General features: G+C 33.4%; 2 protein-coding genes across 5 annotated transcripts; one reads left to right on the top strand and one right to left on the bottom strand.

Moving 5' to 3' along the window:
* Window positions 1–908: 908 nt before the first annotated feature.
* LOC116338457 (E3 ubiquitin-protein ligase RNF19B-like) lies at window positions 909–16,404 on the top strand. 4 transcript variants are annotated; one of them, XM_031763720.1, is made up of 10 exons: window positions 909–1,540; window positions 6,336–7,149; window positions 8,371–8,870; window positions 8,955–9,293; window positions 9,379–9,515; window positions 9,590–9,687; window positions 14,019–14,374; window positions 14,541–14,676; window positions 14,772–14,864; window positions 14,939–16,404. In XM_031763720.1, the coding sequence occupies exons 2-10, from the start codon at window positions 6,895–6,897 to the stop codon at window positions 15,395–15,397; spliced, it is 2,373 nt and encodes a 790-aa protein (XP_031619580.1). In that variant the 5' UTR covers window positions 909–1,540; window positions 6,336–6,894; the 3' UTR covers window positions 15,398–16,404. The 4 variants fall into 4 exon arrangements, with proteins under 4 accessions (XP_031619580.1, XP_031619583.1, XP_031619582.1 ...); XM_031763723.1 differs by lacking the exon at window positions 909–1,540 and adding an exon at window positions 1,704–1,790; XM_031763722.1 differs by lacking the exon at window positions 909–1,540 and adding an exon at window positions 6,154–6,205.
* On the bottom strand, window positions 9,797–13,490 carry LOC116338458. Its single transcript, XM_031763725.1, has 8 exons — window positions 13,061–13,490; window positions 12,134–12,274; window positions 11,784–11,987; window positions 11,392–11,583; window positions 11,145–11,273; window positions 10,751–11,067; window positions 10,455–10,634; window positions 9,797–10,366 (listed from the first exon to the last, which is right to left on the bottom strand). Exons 2-8 carry the CDS (start codon window positions 12,251–12,253, stop codon window positions 10,222–10,224), a joined length of 1,287 nt encoding a protein of 428 aa, XP_031619585.1. The 5' UTR covers window positions 12,254–12,274; window positions 13,061–13,490; the 3' UTR covers window positions 9,797–10,221.
* Window positions 16,405–16,578: the final 174 nt, after the last annotated feature.

The following is a 16,578-nucleotide window of genomic DNA, read 5'->3' as shown; positions in this document are numbered from 1 at the left end:
AACCATCTGCATCAGCATATATGATCTATTTTGGCAAACGCGACTCATCTATACGTTGGATATGACCAGACAATATATTGAATTAACTGGTCAGTTGAGCTGACAGTACGTTAGACAGCTAAATGGACGAAAACAATAGACGTTATTGTTTTAATAATGAATCACTTTTCTTGTTTTAATAGAAGTGATTGTTCATTATAACAATAACTTCTATTGTTTTAGTTCATTTAGCTAGCTAACGTACTTTCAGCTCAACTGACCAATTAGTTCAATATATTGTCTGGACATGACCAAACCATCTCAATTTTGACTTTCCAACCACTTCATTCAAGACTCAACATTCAAATCATCTCGAATTCTCTCATTTTTTATACCATTTTCCCATTGGTCCCAATGCGATACACCAGATAACACATAGTTTTGCAGTTGAAATTTAATTCATTGTATATTTTAAAATTTTGTCGAAAGAGAATGAAGGAATTTTCTAAATTATGTACAGTAAATATATGTACGCTTATTTGAGATTGATCAAAAAAGTGATGTAATAGTCCATCAAATATAAATTCCATTTTTTAAATTTATATGCATCGAACAACAATTTCCGCAATTATTATGAATACGAAATGAAATAGATTTAGAAATAGTTTGATCTTCAGAAGTGATGAGGAAAATCCATCGAAATGCAGTAAGCTGTAAAGTATGTATTTTGATATGTACTTTAATAAGTTTCGGTTTTTATCTAGAGTAAAGTATTTAGTACTAAATATGTACTCGGTATAAGTTGACAGTTCCACCGATGTATGCACAAATACATTTGCACAGCAGGAGTTTACAACAAAGTTATATTCATCCATATGCATTCACTAACGCTGCGAACTGTAGCAACAACAATATACGTACTATCGTTTTGCTTTCTGTACGGTTATCGTGGAACAGACGACGACAAAGACGACGACTACAAAATATATGTACATATACAATACAATACAATACAGTTTCATCATATTTAAACACACAGACAAACGAAATAAGAAGAAGAAGAAGAAGAAGAAGAAGAAAATAAAATAACATTGAGACATATAGCAGTGAGTGAGAGCAGAAAAACACAGACAGAGAAGTAAAGGGACGTACATTAAACGTTTCACATTCGAACAGAAACTACGTACAAAAATGCAATAGATTTGATTGCAATTTGTGCATTTGTGAGTCAATCTTATTTGTGTGGACGTTTCAAAATAGTGATTTTCCATTTAAAGCCTATCGGTTTTCGTCTTCTCGAACTGAATCAAATCATAAAATATTTCTTTTATTTCAATCGCCACCAATTAACGTTTATTTTAATTATTTAAAAACGAAAGAAGAAAAGAAAAATAACATAAGACGGCGAGAAATACACGCTTTTCATAAGTTGAGATACAACCACACGAAATTATTTGGTTTTAGAGAAAAAACGCAACAGTGTTTGACAGACATAAAAAAAATCGCACAGTGAGTAAGAGATGAAAAAACACACATTTACATCATTGGGCAATAAGAGATGGTAAGTTTTTAAGACGAAAAAAATAATAATAATAATAATTTTAAACATAGAAGACTTCAAATTGTTGCGTGATTAGGTTGGTAACGAATTAATCGAAAGAAGAAAAAAAATCCAAGCGGTGAATTTGATTTGTTTCCCATCAATTGTGTCCATTTCGCCATTTGGACCAAATTATAATTTAAAGAGTGTGTGAATAAAGTTGTGCGAGTGCTTTTTTTCCGTCGAAAATCACAAGACAGACTTTTCATTGGTAGTTTCATTGGCATTAATCATATTTTTTTTTTGGTTTTATCACTGTCATTTCGATGGATTCTCTTGGCTATAAATAGGAAATTCAATTATTAATATTTTCGAGTAAATGAAACTTGTTTGCTAAATGAAACGTTTCGAAGCAAAAGGCAAATGAACAAACAACAGAACTGAACTTGTGACAGAGCAATTCATTGGAAATCTTAACACAAAACATCTCAAAAGAGAAAGAGAGAGAGAATGAAAGAAATATAGAAAATACAACCGAACTCACACGAAAGAAAAATCAAATAGGCATTGACGGAAATATTGTGTATGTGTTGTATACATGTGTTGTGTTGAGAAAAAAAAACCCAATGATGTTCTCTTGGTAATTTATCGGAACTTTAATAATAATAACATCTAGCAGTTGCAAAAAAAAACGATGAAAATAAAACTGATAAAACTGAGTATGGCCTTTAGTTTGTTTTTTTTATTCTCCCCGTTTGAATTTAATATTATATTCACCGTGCACCGATAACATTGCAAGTTAGTGAATGAATGCGTGTTCAGTGACATGTATAAAATCGAGGTCCAGACATCAAGTATGAAATTTAACAACTCGACAAAAATTTATAATTGAAATTATTAGCACCGCAAAACTGTGCAATCAGTAAATGCATCAAAATTGATACGTTACAAAACTGGAATTCGCTACAAATGATTCATATCATCGGAGCTGATCGGTACACATATCGGCTTGCACTTTACTGTACATGCAATTTATTCGTGTCGAGACCATCGTCGTGCAAAATCATTGCGTGAAATGTTTCAAACGTTTTCGCGAATCTCTTACAATACCGAAATTACAAACGAAAACACACACAGACAATGTGTGTCACACATACACAAAAATTAGCGTACACACGCCGCGCTAAATCATATGAAAAATATGAAATTAAAACATTAAATGCAAATGCAAAATAAATGTCATGTCACTACAAAGGGGAGGTATAATGAGTGCAAATACATTTGTCGAAAGCAATTATGATCGCATTATTGTTTGAGGGACGACAGAACTAACGACACAAAAAAATGTATGTTTAGGTGTGCATTAATAATAATTGATATTTGAATGACTTTTTCTGTGTCTATTTAGAACAAGTGATTAATATCTGTGCGCAATGTGCCTATATTGAAGTGACGAGGTAGCCGTATGTGTGTGTGTGTGTGTGCATTATCAAATCGTATCATGGGCGACCATGCAAACACAAGAATTTTTACAAATAATCGCATTGTGCACATTTACTTCGTGGGATAGTCGACCGTCCAACAACAATAACATAAAATATAACCATGCCTGCCAGCACTTCTATCTCACACAAATGGATCCAGTTTCAATACCAGTTCGAATGACGAAATACTCTTTTTTTTCTCCTTCTTCTAAAATCCATTTTGCATTTCAAATGCCAACACCATTTGACGAATTTAGCGAAACAAAAACCCAGACAGATCTATGATTTTTTTCTGTATATCTGTTCTCATGAGAGAATTGTTTTCGTTGCCACACACACATTGAAAACAAAACAAAATGATTGCACAATTAACCAATTAAGGGCCAACAATCACGTTGAGATTTTTGCACAACATGAATGAATTGCGTTTGATCTGAAGTATCATTGTTTCTTTTTTCTGGACATTAAATAAATTTGAAAATACATAGAGTCTCTTCAAATCTAGCGGAAAGACCGAAAGCCAAAAAAAAAAAATACAAAAAAGAGAGAGTGAAACGGATTTTGATGGAATACAAAATTTTTTCATTTCAATTTCAAATCCGAAAAATATACTTCCTCTTACTATAGCAATGACTTTGTATTTGATATACACGTGCACACGAGCTCTCGATCATAATTATGTCGTTTAAAAAATTAGCGATGCTAGACAAAAAAAAACTTACGCAAATCAATGAATAAATAATACATGCCAAAGAAATGGGAAAATTCGTGATTCAAATGAGATAATTTGATGGCTCAAGTCAAATTAAAAATGTTTGACCAAATTTACCGTGTCAAGCATTCGAAGAATGCAAGAAACGGTGTACACATTTACACATTGAACCAAAGTTGTCATTCGATCATATGGAGAAGAAACAAACTTCACATAGATAAATCGAAGTAGGAGGAAGAGAAGACGATGAGAAAACAAGAAACGTCGATCATTGCCGTTTATGGCCATTTAATCGCAGGAAAATGAGTTGTCAACATTGCGGAAACAAAAATTTTATCGATAAAAATAAACGAAACAAATGTGGCTTGGTTTTTATGTCGTTTATATAAAATACATTGATCAATGGGCAATATTTATTTACGAACAAACCAAAAACTAAGTGAATAAAATACGTCGTTGGAAGAAATACGGTGACGGACCACATTTACTTTCACTTTATCGTTGAATATGTATGCAGCGTACCGAATTATCGCCTCAAGCCTTTGCCGTATGATGTTGTTTTTATTTTGGTTGTATATGCGCAAATTGCTCCATTGCTGGATCGTTACGATTATCGTCTCTACTAAAAAGAGTTGATTTGGTTTCGATTTCATCATTATTGTCTTTGTTTGGTCTATGATTCATTTCGCTTCGTTAGTCAATATGACAATTGTTATGATCAAAGTGAAGTGTGTTTGTGTTTTTTTTTATAGTGATCCATTTGAATTTTAATTGTGATTTGTATGGGATTTTAAAAAAATCGGCCAAAATTTGGAACCAACGATCAATCCAAAAATGACTATCTACTCCGATTCATAATGATGTTGATTTAATTCGATCAAAGTTCAACTGACTTTTATTTTTATTTATTTATTTATTTCATTATATTGAATACTTGGTCGCAGATATTCATTGCTGACAAATAAAACAATGATGAAAAAGAATCACACGCAAAATTTTCTTTTGAATGATGCATGCGATCGTAGTCACGCACCATTAAAACTTCGATACCATACGGCTGGTGCAAAGGGAGAGAATATACAAATACTAAAGTATTTTCAATTCACCTTCGTGTATGAATAGTGCACGGGTTATTCACATACATCGAAACAATTCATTTTTTGTTTGCTCTAAAAAAGTCCACATTATTTCATAATATTATGCGGAATATGTGAATGGGATTTTTCTTGTTAAAACTGATGTTATAAATGCGGCAAAGAGATATATTTTTTTGTTTGATTGAGGAAAAAATGTGTTGCGTTTAAATGACAAATCAGAATACGTTCAAAATTGATCCTTTATAATTTGGTCAATCTCTGCATCTGTTTTGATTTTTGTCGTTTTTCATGATTCGCATACACCGTCGAAACTACTATGTATGTATTTGTTGGCTTTTGATTTTATCATCATTGGTGCTACACTTGTCGCTTCTCTTTTTCTCTTCGATTTTTTTTTCTCTCTCATTGTTATTAATCACATTGTTTGCTCTGGTATTTCATCGTTTTAAATAAATAAACTCACTTGAACTGAGCGATAGAGACACCATCGCATCACGTACACTCATCGTTACACTAATCAAATATAACATCAAAAACATACAATGAAAACCATTCTCTGATTATTTATTTGGCGCTACCAAAATAAAAACAGTAAACTTCCGACATTGAAACGAACAACGGATTTCAGTTAACATGGCTTGATCTTTCTCTCTCTCTCTCTCTCTCTCTCTCTCTCTCGGCATAATGATAAGGAAATGCCATCTTTTTGTGGTTTGCTTCCTTCACCAGATGACGCATTGCAATACTCATAATTATGTGTTACGATAATGGAACGATCTACGTAGATAGTAAAATCGGTCGTTTTGTATCACACTAAATATGGCATAAAAAACCGTTTAAATCAAAGGCGCACGCCTGATCACAATCGTTTAAGCGATAAATGACTATAAACGTGAGTTTGATCGCACAAATACGTCAAACGTTTGATTATGGTAACAATACCAATATCGCGCTCTTCATTTCCATAACGTCGCATATATGTGAATATTAATAAAGTTAGTGTGAACGAAAAAAAAGGAAAGAATTAGTGCCATAATATCATTGATAGAATGTTTGTCATCATCAGTTTTAATGGTGCTTTTTCTTGTTATTTTGATTTGACCCGTGATAAATACGTCATTCACTGAGAATATGCAACAAATTCAATTATACAAATATTAAACAGTCTATTTAGTATTGTATATGTGTGGATGTTGTTTCGCATCACATTGCCCCATAAATGAGCATATTTATAAATTTATACAACCTTTGGCTGTAAAACATATAAAAAATGAACGAGCAAAAAAGAACGGTGCTCGTTTGATGCCCCTCATACAATAATTCAGTTGATCGCAATAACATTTTAAAAGAAATTGTCAGTTTATTCTCGGCAACAGGACTCGATGCTTGATATGTGTGTGAATGTTTTTAAAGAGCTCAAACTTAAGATCAATTTCACGCGCCAGCCACCAATTGACGTATTATTCAAATTTTTTCTGTTCAAGTATTATCATTAATGTTTTGTTTCTTTTTCCTCATTTCAGACTGAATAAATCGAAGCCTACTCGCAAACAGCCGGCCGTACGTAATACACGGAACAGCATCAATTGTTTATAAACACATTTTCACGCATCTTAATTTTTCATTTTGAAACGACGAATACATAACAAATTACGAGCACATTTTAATTAGAATGATAGCAACGAGTGAAAAAAAAAATACAGAGATGTTATAATATTCAATATTTGAATGCATACACGATAGAGTAATTATAATCATTGAATTCGCGAGAAAAGGAAACAGCATCGCTCAATTCACAAACGACGCGTTGTCTTACACAAAACAACTACGAAAAAACTAGAAGTAACGAAATGATTTAGGTGCATAGTTAAATTGAAGTAATAATCAAAGTCGGCTGAATAACAATAAAAAATAGAAAGGAAAAAAACAAACAAACAAAACAATAATAGATACTCAAAACTAGTGATCAAGTGTTAGTGCCGATAGAATCCAAATCGTGTGTCTGTATGTTCGTGCGCGCTCATCCGCTCGCTCAACAGAATAACACAACATTAAATTCATTATTTGATTCACACATAAATTATGAGCAGTAATAATTCAAATAGCGGCGGCAATTCAAATCGAAATGGTTTCATTTTTCCGGATTTTTCGCTGAGACGATTGTTACTACAAACCAGAACTGGCCGCACACCATATAGCACACGAATGTGTGATGTTGAACGTGGCAATGCATCGAATAGCGGTGGTGTGGTTACAAACGGCATCGGAAATAATAAACATGAAAAATCCAGCCACGGATCAACGTTGAACAGCGCCAACGATGTGTCATCGAGCAAAGTGAGTTTCTTGTTCATTATTGTTTTGTTTATTTTCAATGCAACACCTTCGATTATAATTTGCATGCTATCCATTTTAAATGTTGGTTTTACATTCAAGAATTGCTCAGAACACGTAATCAAAATTTATTATCTACATAATCAATCGACTATTAAAAAAAATCTAATAAATAATCAGTCATTACGTTTTGTTGTTATGACTCGTGAAAGATAACAAAAACCAAGTACAAAATAGTTTGCATTGACGCGGTTAAGGGCTAATTTGAAGTTCAGAGTGATATTTGATTTGAAAGTGAAAAGGATTGGATTCATCTATTCCGCCCATGCTAGAAATGATTCAAAGTTTTTATTTTGCCAATCGCAAACTTTCGTTTCAAGAATAAATACAATACCGAATTGACCAATTATCCATAGACATCATGAAATCAGTAACCAATAAATATCTACATGAATGTAATTTTCTAATCACTTCCTTTTTCATGAAAATATCATGTTTTTGGTTGTTGCTGTTGTGGTTGTTGTTGTTGTTGTCTTTTTTTTATTTATTTTTTGTTTAAAATACATTCATGTTTATTATTAGATAGTCAAAATTAAACTTATTATCTTATTTGTTTCAATGACTATTGTACTTGTGTGTATGTGCCAAAGCAAATTGGATGTCTCGAGTCGTTGAAGTCGGTCACGTTGCCGGTTTTTTCTTGAAAATTCTGGCTTCATTTCCGACATAATAAAAAATGAATAAAATCATACATATTTCGATGCCAATATATTTGTGATCGTCGTCGAGCATAGCTCACGTCCATTTTATAGTTGCATTTATATTTTGACACCAAATTTTCCTGATTTCATTCAAACGTCATTGTATTATTAATAATAATAATCATAATGATGATGATGATATTTGGATACCTGCTAATTTAATTTGACAATTGGTACCCGAGACGATCAGATATGATATGGCACGATGCGAAATATGGTCGTTTTATGCCACAATTTACCATACAATGACTTGTTTATTAGTATAATTAGAGATGAGAGATGAGAGATGTATGTGTTCAATCAGCGAATTAAACTGACATTGAAACAAATTTATTAGAAAAGTTATTTTTGGATATAGCATATATACGATATATATGTTGAAATAAGTTTTATCACTTCTTTTGATATGTATATCTATAGACATAATTGATGACGTGCTCATAATAATGTTATTGTTTTGCAGAGTAATTCGGACGCGTTAGCACAAAATCAGAGAACGCATGCATCGTCGTCACATCAACACAATGGAAACAATCAACGAATTAATTCAAGTGGATCGTCAAGTGGTGTGAGTTGTGGTGGTGGCGGTGGCGGTAGTAGCAGCACCGCTACTGGTACTGGTGGTAATTCAAGTAGCAACGCAAATAATAATAATCGAACGAATCGAAACAGTCAAGAATGTCCGTTATGCTATAGCCCAGAACCGTCACAAGGATTTTATACGATGCTAAATTGTAAACATTATGCGTGTTGTTCATGTTTGGAAAGTTATTTAACAATCGAAATATTTGAATCACGAACGGAAATTGCATGTACACAATGTTCAGATGCAATGCATCCAAGTGATATTGAAGCATTGCTACGCACATCGCCAACGATTATGAAAAAATATGAAGATTTTATGGTTCGACGTGTTTTACTCTCTGATCCAGATTCAAGATGGTGTCCGGCACCTGACTGCAGGTATTTATATTCATCATGAAAAACATTTAATAATAAACAAAATAAATGTGATTCAATGATCAAACATAAATCTTTTGTAAATAGTTATGCTGTTATAGCCACCGGTTGTGCGTCATGTCCGCGCATTAAATGTGAGCGTCCTGGCTGTGATGTTAACTTTTGCTACCACTGTAAAGCCGAATGGCATCCGGATCAAACGTGTGACGCTGCACGTGCATCGAGACAAAGCCCAATGCGAGCACCATCGGGAAGCATTAGCCAAGATTCTCAACATCGTACTGATGACATAAAACCATGTCCACGATGTCAAGTTTTGATTGTTAAAATGGATGATGGCTCATGTAATCATATGGTGTGCGCCGTTTGTGGTTCGGAATTTTGTTGGTTATGCATGAAAGAAATCAGTGATCTACATTATTTGAGGTAATTTCATTGAGTTTTCATTCACATCAAAGGCGAAAACTAAATTAACAATAATATATCACGAATATCGTCATCGCCATTTTAGCCCATCGGGTTGCACGTTTTGGGGAAAGAAACCATGGTCACGTAAAAAGAAACTCTTATGGCAATTAGGTACACTAGTTGGAGCACCAGTTGGAATTGCGTTAGTTGCAGGAATTGCCGTTCCGGCTATGATTATAGGTAATGTGACATTTTCGGTTTTGTTGCCATCAGTTTTTTAATGTTTTACTTTCATTAACCACTCAATTACACAGGTATACCCGTTTGGATTGGTCGAAAACTGCACAACAGATATCGATTATGCGGCAAACATAAACGAAACTTTGCGGTACTCGGTGGTGTTGCTGCTTCGGTATGTTTATATTTCTCCCATTTTTTGTCCAATGAATTTTAAAAATCAAGTCTCGTGCTATTCAAATATCTAAATCAAAGGTCACTGCCAATGCAAGCGAAACATTCAATTTTAAATTCGATTTTACTGTACTTTATTCAACGCTATAGTTTGTTGTTGCTGCTATTGCTGTACTAAATTTTATTCTAAACATTCAATTTTTCGGTTTAATTCTTTCGTGATGCATGTTTTTTCTTCTCCAATGCACACATGCTCGCATCGAAATTGATATTGATTTTGATTAATATGGAGGTTAATTAAAGCGCTGTTATCAATTTCCAATCTTCGGTGTAATAGATTAATTTCGTATTTTACTCATTTTCTTTAAATAATAGCTGTTGCTTTATTGCATAGTGTTTAGTATTGTACGTGCTATGTTAAAATATGTCCCTATCGGTGATATTTTTGTGTATTCGATTTTTATTATGCGGTTTCTGTTCGAAACTTTCTAATATATGTGTATATTTTATGCCTTATACGTGGTAGGTTGTCTACTTAAAAGGATAATTCTTCAATATTGAGAACACCATCTTTGTAAAGATCACGAAGGACATCGAGAAAACGTTGTTCGGCTTGTTGATTTCCTAATGCAATGTCAGCCGATCCGATGCACAGCAAAAGAGCCAATACTTGTGATTTCCTGAAATCAAAACGAAATGTGGAAAAAAAAATGTATGAATCATGCGTGCCATAGCCTTTATTTGATAAGCACAAGCTTGTACGCTTACTTGTAATCGTCAAGTAGTTTTTCTTTTGTGTAATTCAATGTCACTTCAATATCAATGTTGATCTTGTTAAGATTCTCTTTCATCATCGTATAATAATGATTTAGTAGCTTCTGTGTGTTGTCGCGTCGCACTTTCGACGGTAACGATGACAAAATCAATAAGGCGAGATCATTGGTTGGCCTGAAGGCAAAATAATAAATAACAACGATATTAAACACACAGACACACTTCTATTCCAGTTTCATCAAATTAATATGATAATTAAACAGTATATATATACGGTATATTGATCTTACCGACTGTAGGTAATCATTTGCCAATCAAGAATGACACAGTCTACGTGTTCATTGCTCATGTCATCGATATTGGATGTTTGTTGTTCCTTAAGCAACAAATTATTGCACCAAAAATCAGTGTGTGTTATCAAACCCATCGGTTCAATGGGCTGTAGTAATTTCTCAATAATTGCTTTGGTTTTTATTCGAATGACTTCCAGGGCGGCCAATTCATTACTGAATCCATTAACTCCCTTCAGAAAGCTCACCAACTGTGGAAAACCTTGCTCAACCAATTGCTGATAACTATCGGTTGCCTTTGCTATTTGAAACAAAAACTAACCCATTCAAAAAAATCAATTAAATTCTCTATCTTCTTGGTTATTCACATATACATAGTTCTGATGAAACTTACGGGATATTTTTCATTGAGATCAACCTTTTCCTTCAATTTCATGCCCAGTGTTAACGAATGCACAGCAGCTATTGCTGTAATCGCACCTTCAGCTTCATTCAAACTCAAACCATTCGACAAATTCACAGCCTATTTAAAAAAAAAAAAAACATATATGTAAATATGTATATTGTTCGATTGCATTTTATATATGCATGGATACAAAAAAACCAATATATTATAATAAATTGTCGTTTAACTTTCTTGCCTTAAATCCTAAGGGACGCATATCTTGTAAAACTAGTATACTCTCTGGTGGCTCTGGGCTTGAATTATCGTCTGGTGCATCGGAGAAACCAGATTTATACTTAGAATAAAAACATTTTGGCACCGCTATCACTATTGGTTCGCAACCGGTTTTCAAATGCGCATTTTGAAAGGTCATTAAGTCGGAATGTATCTGTGTGGAAGAGAAGAAAAAAAAAACGCTAATTTTGTTGAGAAAAAAACAACAAACGTGTGACACTCAATTTGCATTGCTCATTAACAAAAAAAAAACCGGACAAGTAAAAACACGATGCTAATGTTATTCGATAAATATTGTTATTATTTGTAAAAATCATACATTAGATTGGCGATGAAGAAAAACACAAAATGTACCTTCGTATAGAATTGAATTTCTCTCAAATCAAATTGATTTATCGTCACAAAATAGCGGCCAAATGGGTCTTGTGGCAAAAGCTTTATGACGATGTCTAATTGCTTTTCACTCCTGTTTTCACCTATTTCATATTTGATGGAAGCCATTATTAAATCACTCAAATTGCTAACGCCGTGTTGACATATTGATTTGGCACTAAAATACTGCAGACAAAAAAAGAACACATGATTGTTTCGATTAAAACACACTCCCAAGTTCCAACATCAAAAGCATAGACACAACGATACAAAACACACACACAATTCGTGTATAATAAAGCAATTCAAATTATTTATGGATATTGAATTACATTGATTTTGACTTTAGCCTCTGATTTATCATCATCCTTCAATATATCTAACATCCAGTCTTCGTTCATTGGCCAATTATTCTCCGAATTGCTTGAGTCTTCTTCTGTATCCGACATCATGTAATCGATTTTAGTTGTCCACTTGAAATTGAAAAAAGGAAAATCAAAAAAAATACATTATAAAAAACTGTTTGCACCAGCGGATATAAATCGAACACATTCAAACACACAAGATAAAGGCGTTGATTGATTTTATCTTCGGTCATAAAATGGATGTGGAATTGACTTGAAATGCCAAAAAGGTGTTAATAATGTATATTATTTTTTGCATAAAATGCGTCGATTCGTGAAGTCGCTCCCTTGTACGAACACGTGTTTTTTCTCTCTCGCTCTTCTATCTGTAGTCTAAGGGTATTTCCAGACATAAGAGACGCTCTTCTATTTTTGGAACGCTAGTGGTTTTTTTTTTTGCTGTATTCAACGTTATATGACCATTTGGAATTTATGTACTTTGTTGTATATGTATCGCGGTTGCGTTAAAATCAATTCAAGTGTCATAAAGGGACTAACACACATTTAATTGAAATGATCTATGCCACAATCAAATAATTGTTGTTGTTTTCTGCTGTTTTGGTCGCAGTCTATTTTTGGATAATACTCATAGGTCTGATAACATTGCTTTGATATCAATATTTTATACGTTTTTAATATGGGAATATAATGCAATTTCTTTTATCGATCAAATGAATCACTTTTTATTTTGTTATTTTTATGATTTGATTTATCTTCAAACAATTTATGATGAGTAAACGAAAAGTGTAAAACTGTAAACTAGTCTTCACAAGTGATTTCAATTGCACTCAATTATTTGCGATTATAAAATGTGAAGAAACTTTTCAAAAACCATTTTTTACTTTAAGTAATTACCTAGCTGCCGAAAATAAAATCTCGTAATGTCTTATTGAATTTGCCTTAAAACAGTACTGACTGAAATGATTTGGTAGACTAAAACCCCATGCCTTTTTTATCAAACCGATGTTGCTGTGCGAATGAACTTTCTTTCATTCGAGTACAATTTTTGAGTCGCGCTTCCTTTTTTCTCTCATTCTCTTTCTTTCTTTCGTTTTATTCGGTTGTTGTTGTTGTGTGTGTCCTTTCTTTCCTTCTTTCACATTATCTCTACCTATCTTTGTCAATTACACCGTCTCGATGGAAATTTGAACACATTCATATATACAGTGGAATCGTTTTCGTTCTGTCCCTACAAAATTGACGCACAAAAGCGTCATCCTTATCCGTATATTTCGATCCAGGTCGGTATATTCATTGCGTGTGTTTTTCTCTCTGAATATTACCAAAGAGGAAAAAGGGTACACATTTATGTGTATATGTATGGGTGTGTGTTTTGTGCTTATGCGCTTTCGTTTCGTATGCAGCTGCTGTCCGTAACAAAATACACCGTACAAACACAGAATCCACATCAAGATGTAACATTTAACATTTCTCCACATTTCCATCTCTCTTTGTTGCCCCTTATCTGCGCTTTAAAAAACACACACACACAATCGCTGTATCACCGACGATATTTAACGTATTCAAGGGCTCTTCTAAGGCTTTGGATACTTTTGAGAAAATATACGGTTTAAAATCATCAATTCAAAGGTATATTATTATCGTTGAATGACTAATGCTCGTATAGAACGTTTCGTGTATCCATTCAATGTCTATGTTATTAATTCTTTGTGACCTTTAGATACTTGTTTTGCTAAATGTGTTCTGAATAACCCTGATAGGTTTTTTTTAAATCTCTTTTAATGTAATAACTCGAAGAAAAAAAAGCTCATATTCAATTGTACATTTGTTGCTTTATTTTTGTTTTCAACAGGTGCTTGTGTCACCGGTTTTGGCTGGCTTGGCCGTGGCTATTGGTGTGCCAATTTTACTATTTTACGTGTACGGTGTGGTTCCAGTATCATTGTGCCGTGCTGGCTGTGCGGTGTCAACCACACGAGATGGTTTTAAATTTGACATTGACGAAGAGGACAGCAGTTCGCGGAATCATGATGCAGCTAGTGTTGATGCTATATCCCGCATTGGTGCGACAAGCATTGGTGAAGTAAGCTTAAGTGTTGTAAGTGGAAGCCATTTAGGTGCATCATCGCACAATAATGCATTTAATACATTGGCCCAATCGAATGCAAATCGCGAATCAACCACAGCTCTATCGGGAAGTATTACTGGGTAAGTAACATGTAAAAACCACCAAAATAACTCATTTTAAACATGGTCATTTCAATTGAGTACGGAAAAATGAGCTCGAAAAAACATTTAACAGTAATAAAAAAACAAGCGAAACAAGTTCTATGTCGATAATCGTTCATTTTTTTTTTCAATGCAAATTTTTCAGTAATAAAATGGAAGTACAAGCTGATGTCAGTGCGTCAGAAACGGCGTCGGCAGTGACTTGTGTCAGTGAAAAGTCGAATAATACACAAAATGACAATGCATCAACAAGGGCTTTGGCCGGATCAATGTACAAACAGGTTAGAATTCGGAGCAAAAAACTGTTTTAACTAAAAATCCAATTCTTCTGAATAAACAACCATATTGAGCTTTGTTTATTTTCGATTTAACACAGCATATAGGATCATCGAATAGCGAAGATGGTGTGTCAGAGCGTGTTCGTTTTGATAATATTGTCTATTATTCCATGGATGAATCTATCGAATTGGTATGTAAAACACACACACACACACAACGTAAGAATCACCAGCCGATGATTTATTATGATTTATCTCATTATAGGAAAGTGGCAATGAAGATAAGGCAAGTGTGAGTAGTGAGCGTTTTTGGGGAGATGATGTGACATATAGCAAACGAAACCGGTTGTCTGAATTGTCACAACAAAATCGAAATACTGGTACTGTTGCAAATCCACCTGAAACCGATCAATTGATTGTTGGTGACGACAGCACCAAAGATTCTACAATTGAAGATAGTTCACAGTTGAAACCAGCACCGTCACCCAGTAAATTATCTCTTAATCAATCGACAGCATTAGCGGATGCAAGTCAACAGGCGACCGCATCCGATGCATCGAATTCACAAATGAAAAGTATGTCGAAAGCAGCTGTTTTAAGGCATTTATTCTTTTCACAAATAAGTTCTAATAGCAATGCTGCCAACGCCACTACAGCTCCTGCCACCGCCACCGCCACCGCCACCGAAACTTCAACTTTAGATAGTTCAAGAGAGAGTAATTAATTGCTTTTGCATTTTATTTCGTTGTCAACATTATCGATATTTTATCCATTCCTTTCACAAAATGTACAGAAGTTTTTAGGAAACGCTACGGACAGAGCAGTACTAGAATAATCATTTTTATCTAAAGTAATTCTACGTTGTGAGTAGCAGTAATCCATTGTAATACACACTTACATAAATTTCATTTGTACGTTATGTATGACAATTGTTAGGCATAAAGCGATCGCCGTATATTTCAGATTGAGACAATTTATTGTTGACTATTTTAAATAAAAAAAATGGAAAATATCGAATTTTTGGTCCAAATTAGAAATTGGTGTAGAAACTATAGCACAATTAAATTAAATGGATTACTGCTTACAACGTAGAATTACTTTGGACAAAAATGATTATTCTAGAACAGCATCAATTTTGTTACATTAACTCATTTAACCTTTGTTTGTCTAATGTCTAATGCATAACATATGTTATGCCACCGAGAAGAAAATCATTTTATCGAATTGAAAGCGTTTATTGATCGAGTTGGGGACTAACTGATATAGATTGAATATATCCTACTGATGATTATTACTTTTAAGAGATACATATATATATACACGTAGATCAAACGAATTGATTCAACGGCAAATCAAAAGCTTTAGATATATTACCTATAATAAAAAAAAACTATAGACAACACAATTGTTTTATCAAAGTGTAATTGATTAAAGAATTGTTATGCAAGTATTGATTTTAAATTGCCTTCAGCAGACATTCGATTAACTGACAAAGCTTACAATTTATTCCGTTCCACATAGCAATCATTTCATTTGTGCTTATATTTAACTCAAACTTTCTTATACAAAAAAAGAGAACATATTTTATTTTTGCCAAAATAACTACTACAATAAAATGGTATATCACCTTTTTTTGTCTAAATTACAATACAATTCAGAAAATCTTGTCTCCCTTAACCCTTTATATTTCTTCCTTTTCAATGGAATCAGACATTTTATTTTCAATCTTAATTTGAATGATTCAAATGTAAAAATGAGAAAAAAATGATTTATTTATAGTTCAAATGCAAACATCGAATGAATTAAAGAATTTTGTAATTTTTTGTACAATATTTTCGAGAAATAATAAAAAAAACGTGTGAATTGAAAATTAGTCGCATTTGAACGTATTGCCGTACTAATTGA

The sequence above is a fragment of the Contarinia nasturtii genome, unplaced genomic scaffold (assembly GCF_009176525.2).
Source record: "Contarinia nasturtii isolate CC-2019 unplaced genomic scaffold, AAFC_CNas_1.1 Cnas_scaffold_414, whole genome shotgun sequence".
In the NCBI taxonomy this organism is placed as follows: domain Eukaryota; kingdom Metazoa; phylum Arthropoda; class Insecta; order Diptera; family Cecidomyiidae; genus Contarinia; species Contarinia nasturtii.
The sequence above is the reverse complement of the archived record's forward strand: the minus strand, read 5'-3'. Positions and strand labels throughout refer to the sequence as shown.

What these genes read in the sequence shown, in the direction of transcription:
- LOC116338457 (XM_031763720.1), top strand. Translation starts at nt 6,895, where the DNA reads ATGAGCAGTAATAATTCAAATAGCGGCGGCAATTCAAATCGAAATGGT. An exon ending in CTATCGGGAAGTATTACTGG is followed by an intron (nt 14,375 to 14,540) that starts GTAAGTAACATG and finishes CAAATTTTTCAG; the next exon opens with TAATAAAATGGAAGTACAAG. An exon ending in CCGGATCAATGTACAAACAG is followed by an intron (nt 14,677 to 14,771) that starts GTTAGAATTCGG and finishes GATTTAACACAG; the next exon opens with CATATAGGATCATCGAATAG.
- LOC116338458 (XM_031763725.1), bottom strand. Translation starts at nt 12,253, where the DNA reads ATGATGTCGGATACAGAAGAAGACTCAAGCAATTCGGAGAATAATTGG. An exon ending in TGCGTCCCTTAGGATTTAAG is followed by an intron (nt 11,274 to 11,391) that starts GCAAGAAAGTTA and finishes TTTTTTAAATAG; the next exon opens with GCTGTGAATTTGTCGAATGG. An exon ending in AAACTACTTGACGATTACAA is followed by an intron (nt 10,367 to 10,454) that starts GTAAGCGTACAA and finishes TTTTGATTTCAG; the next exon opens with GAAATCACAAGTATTGGCTC.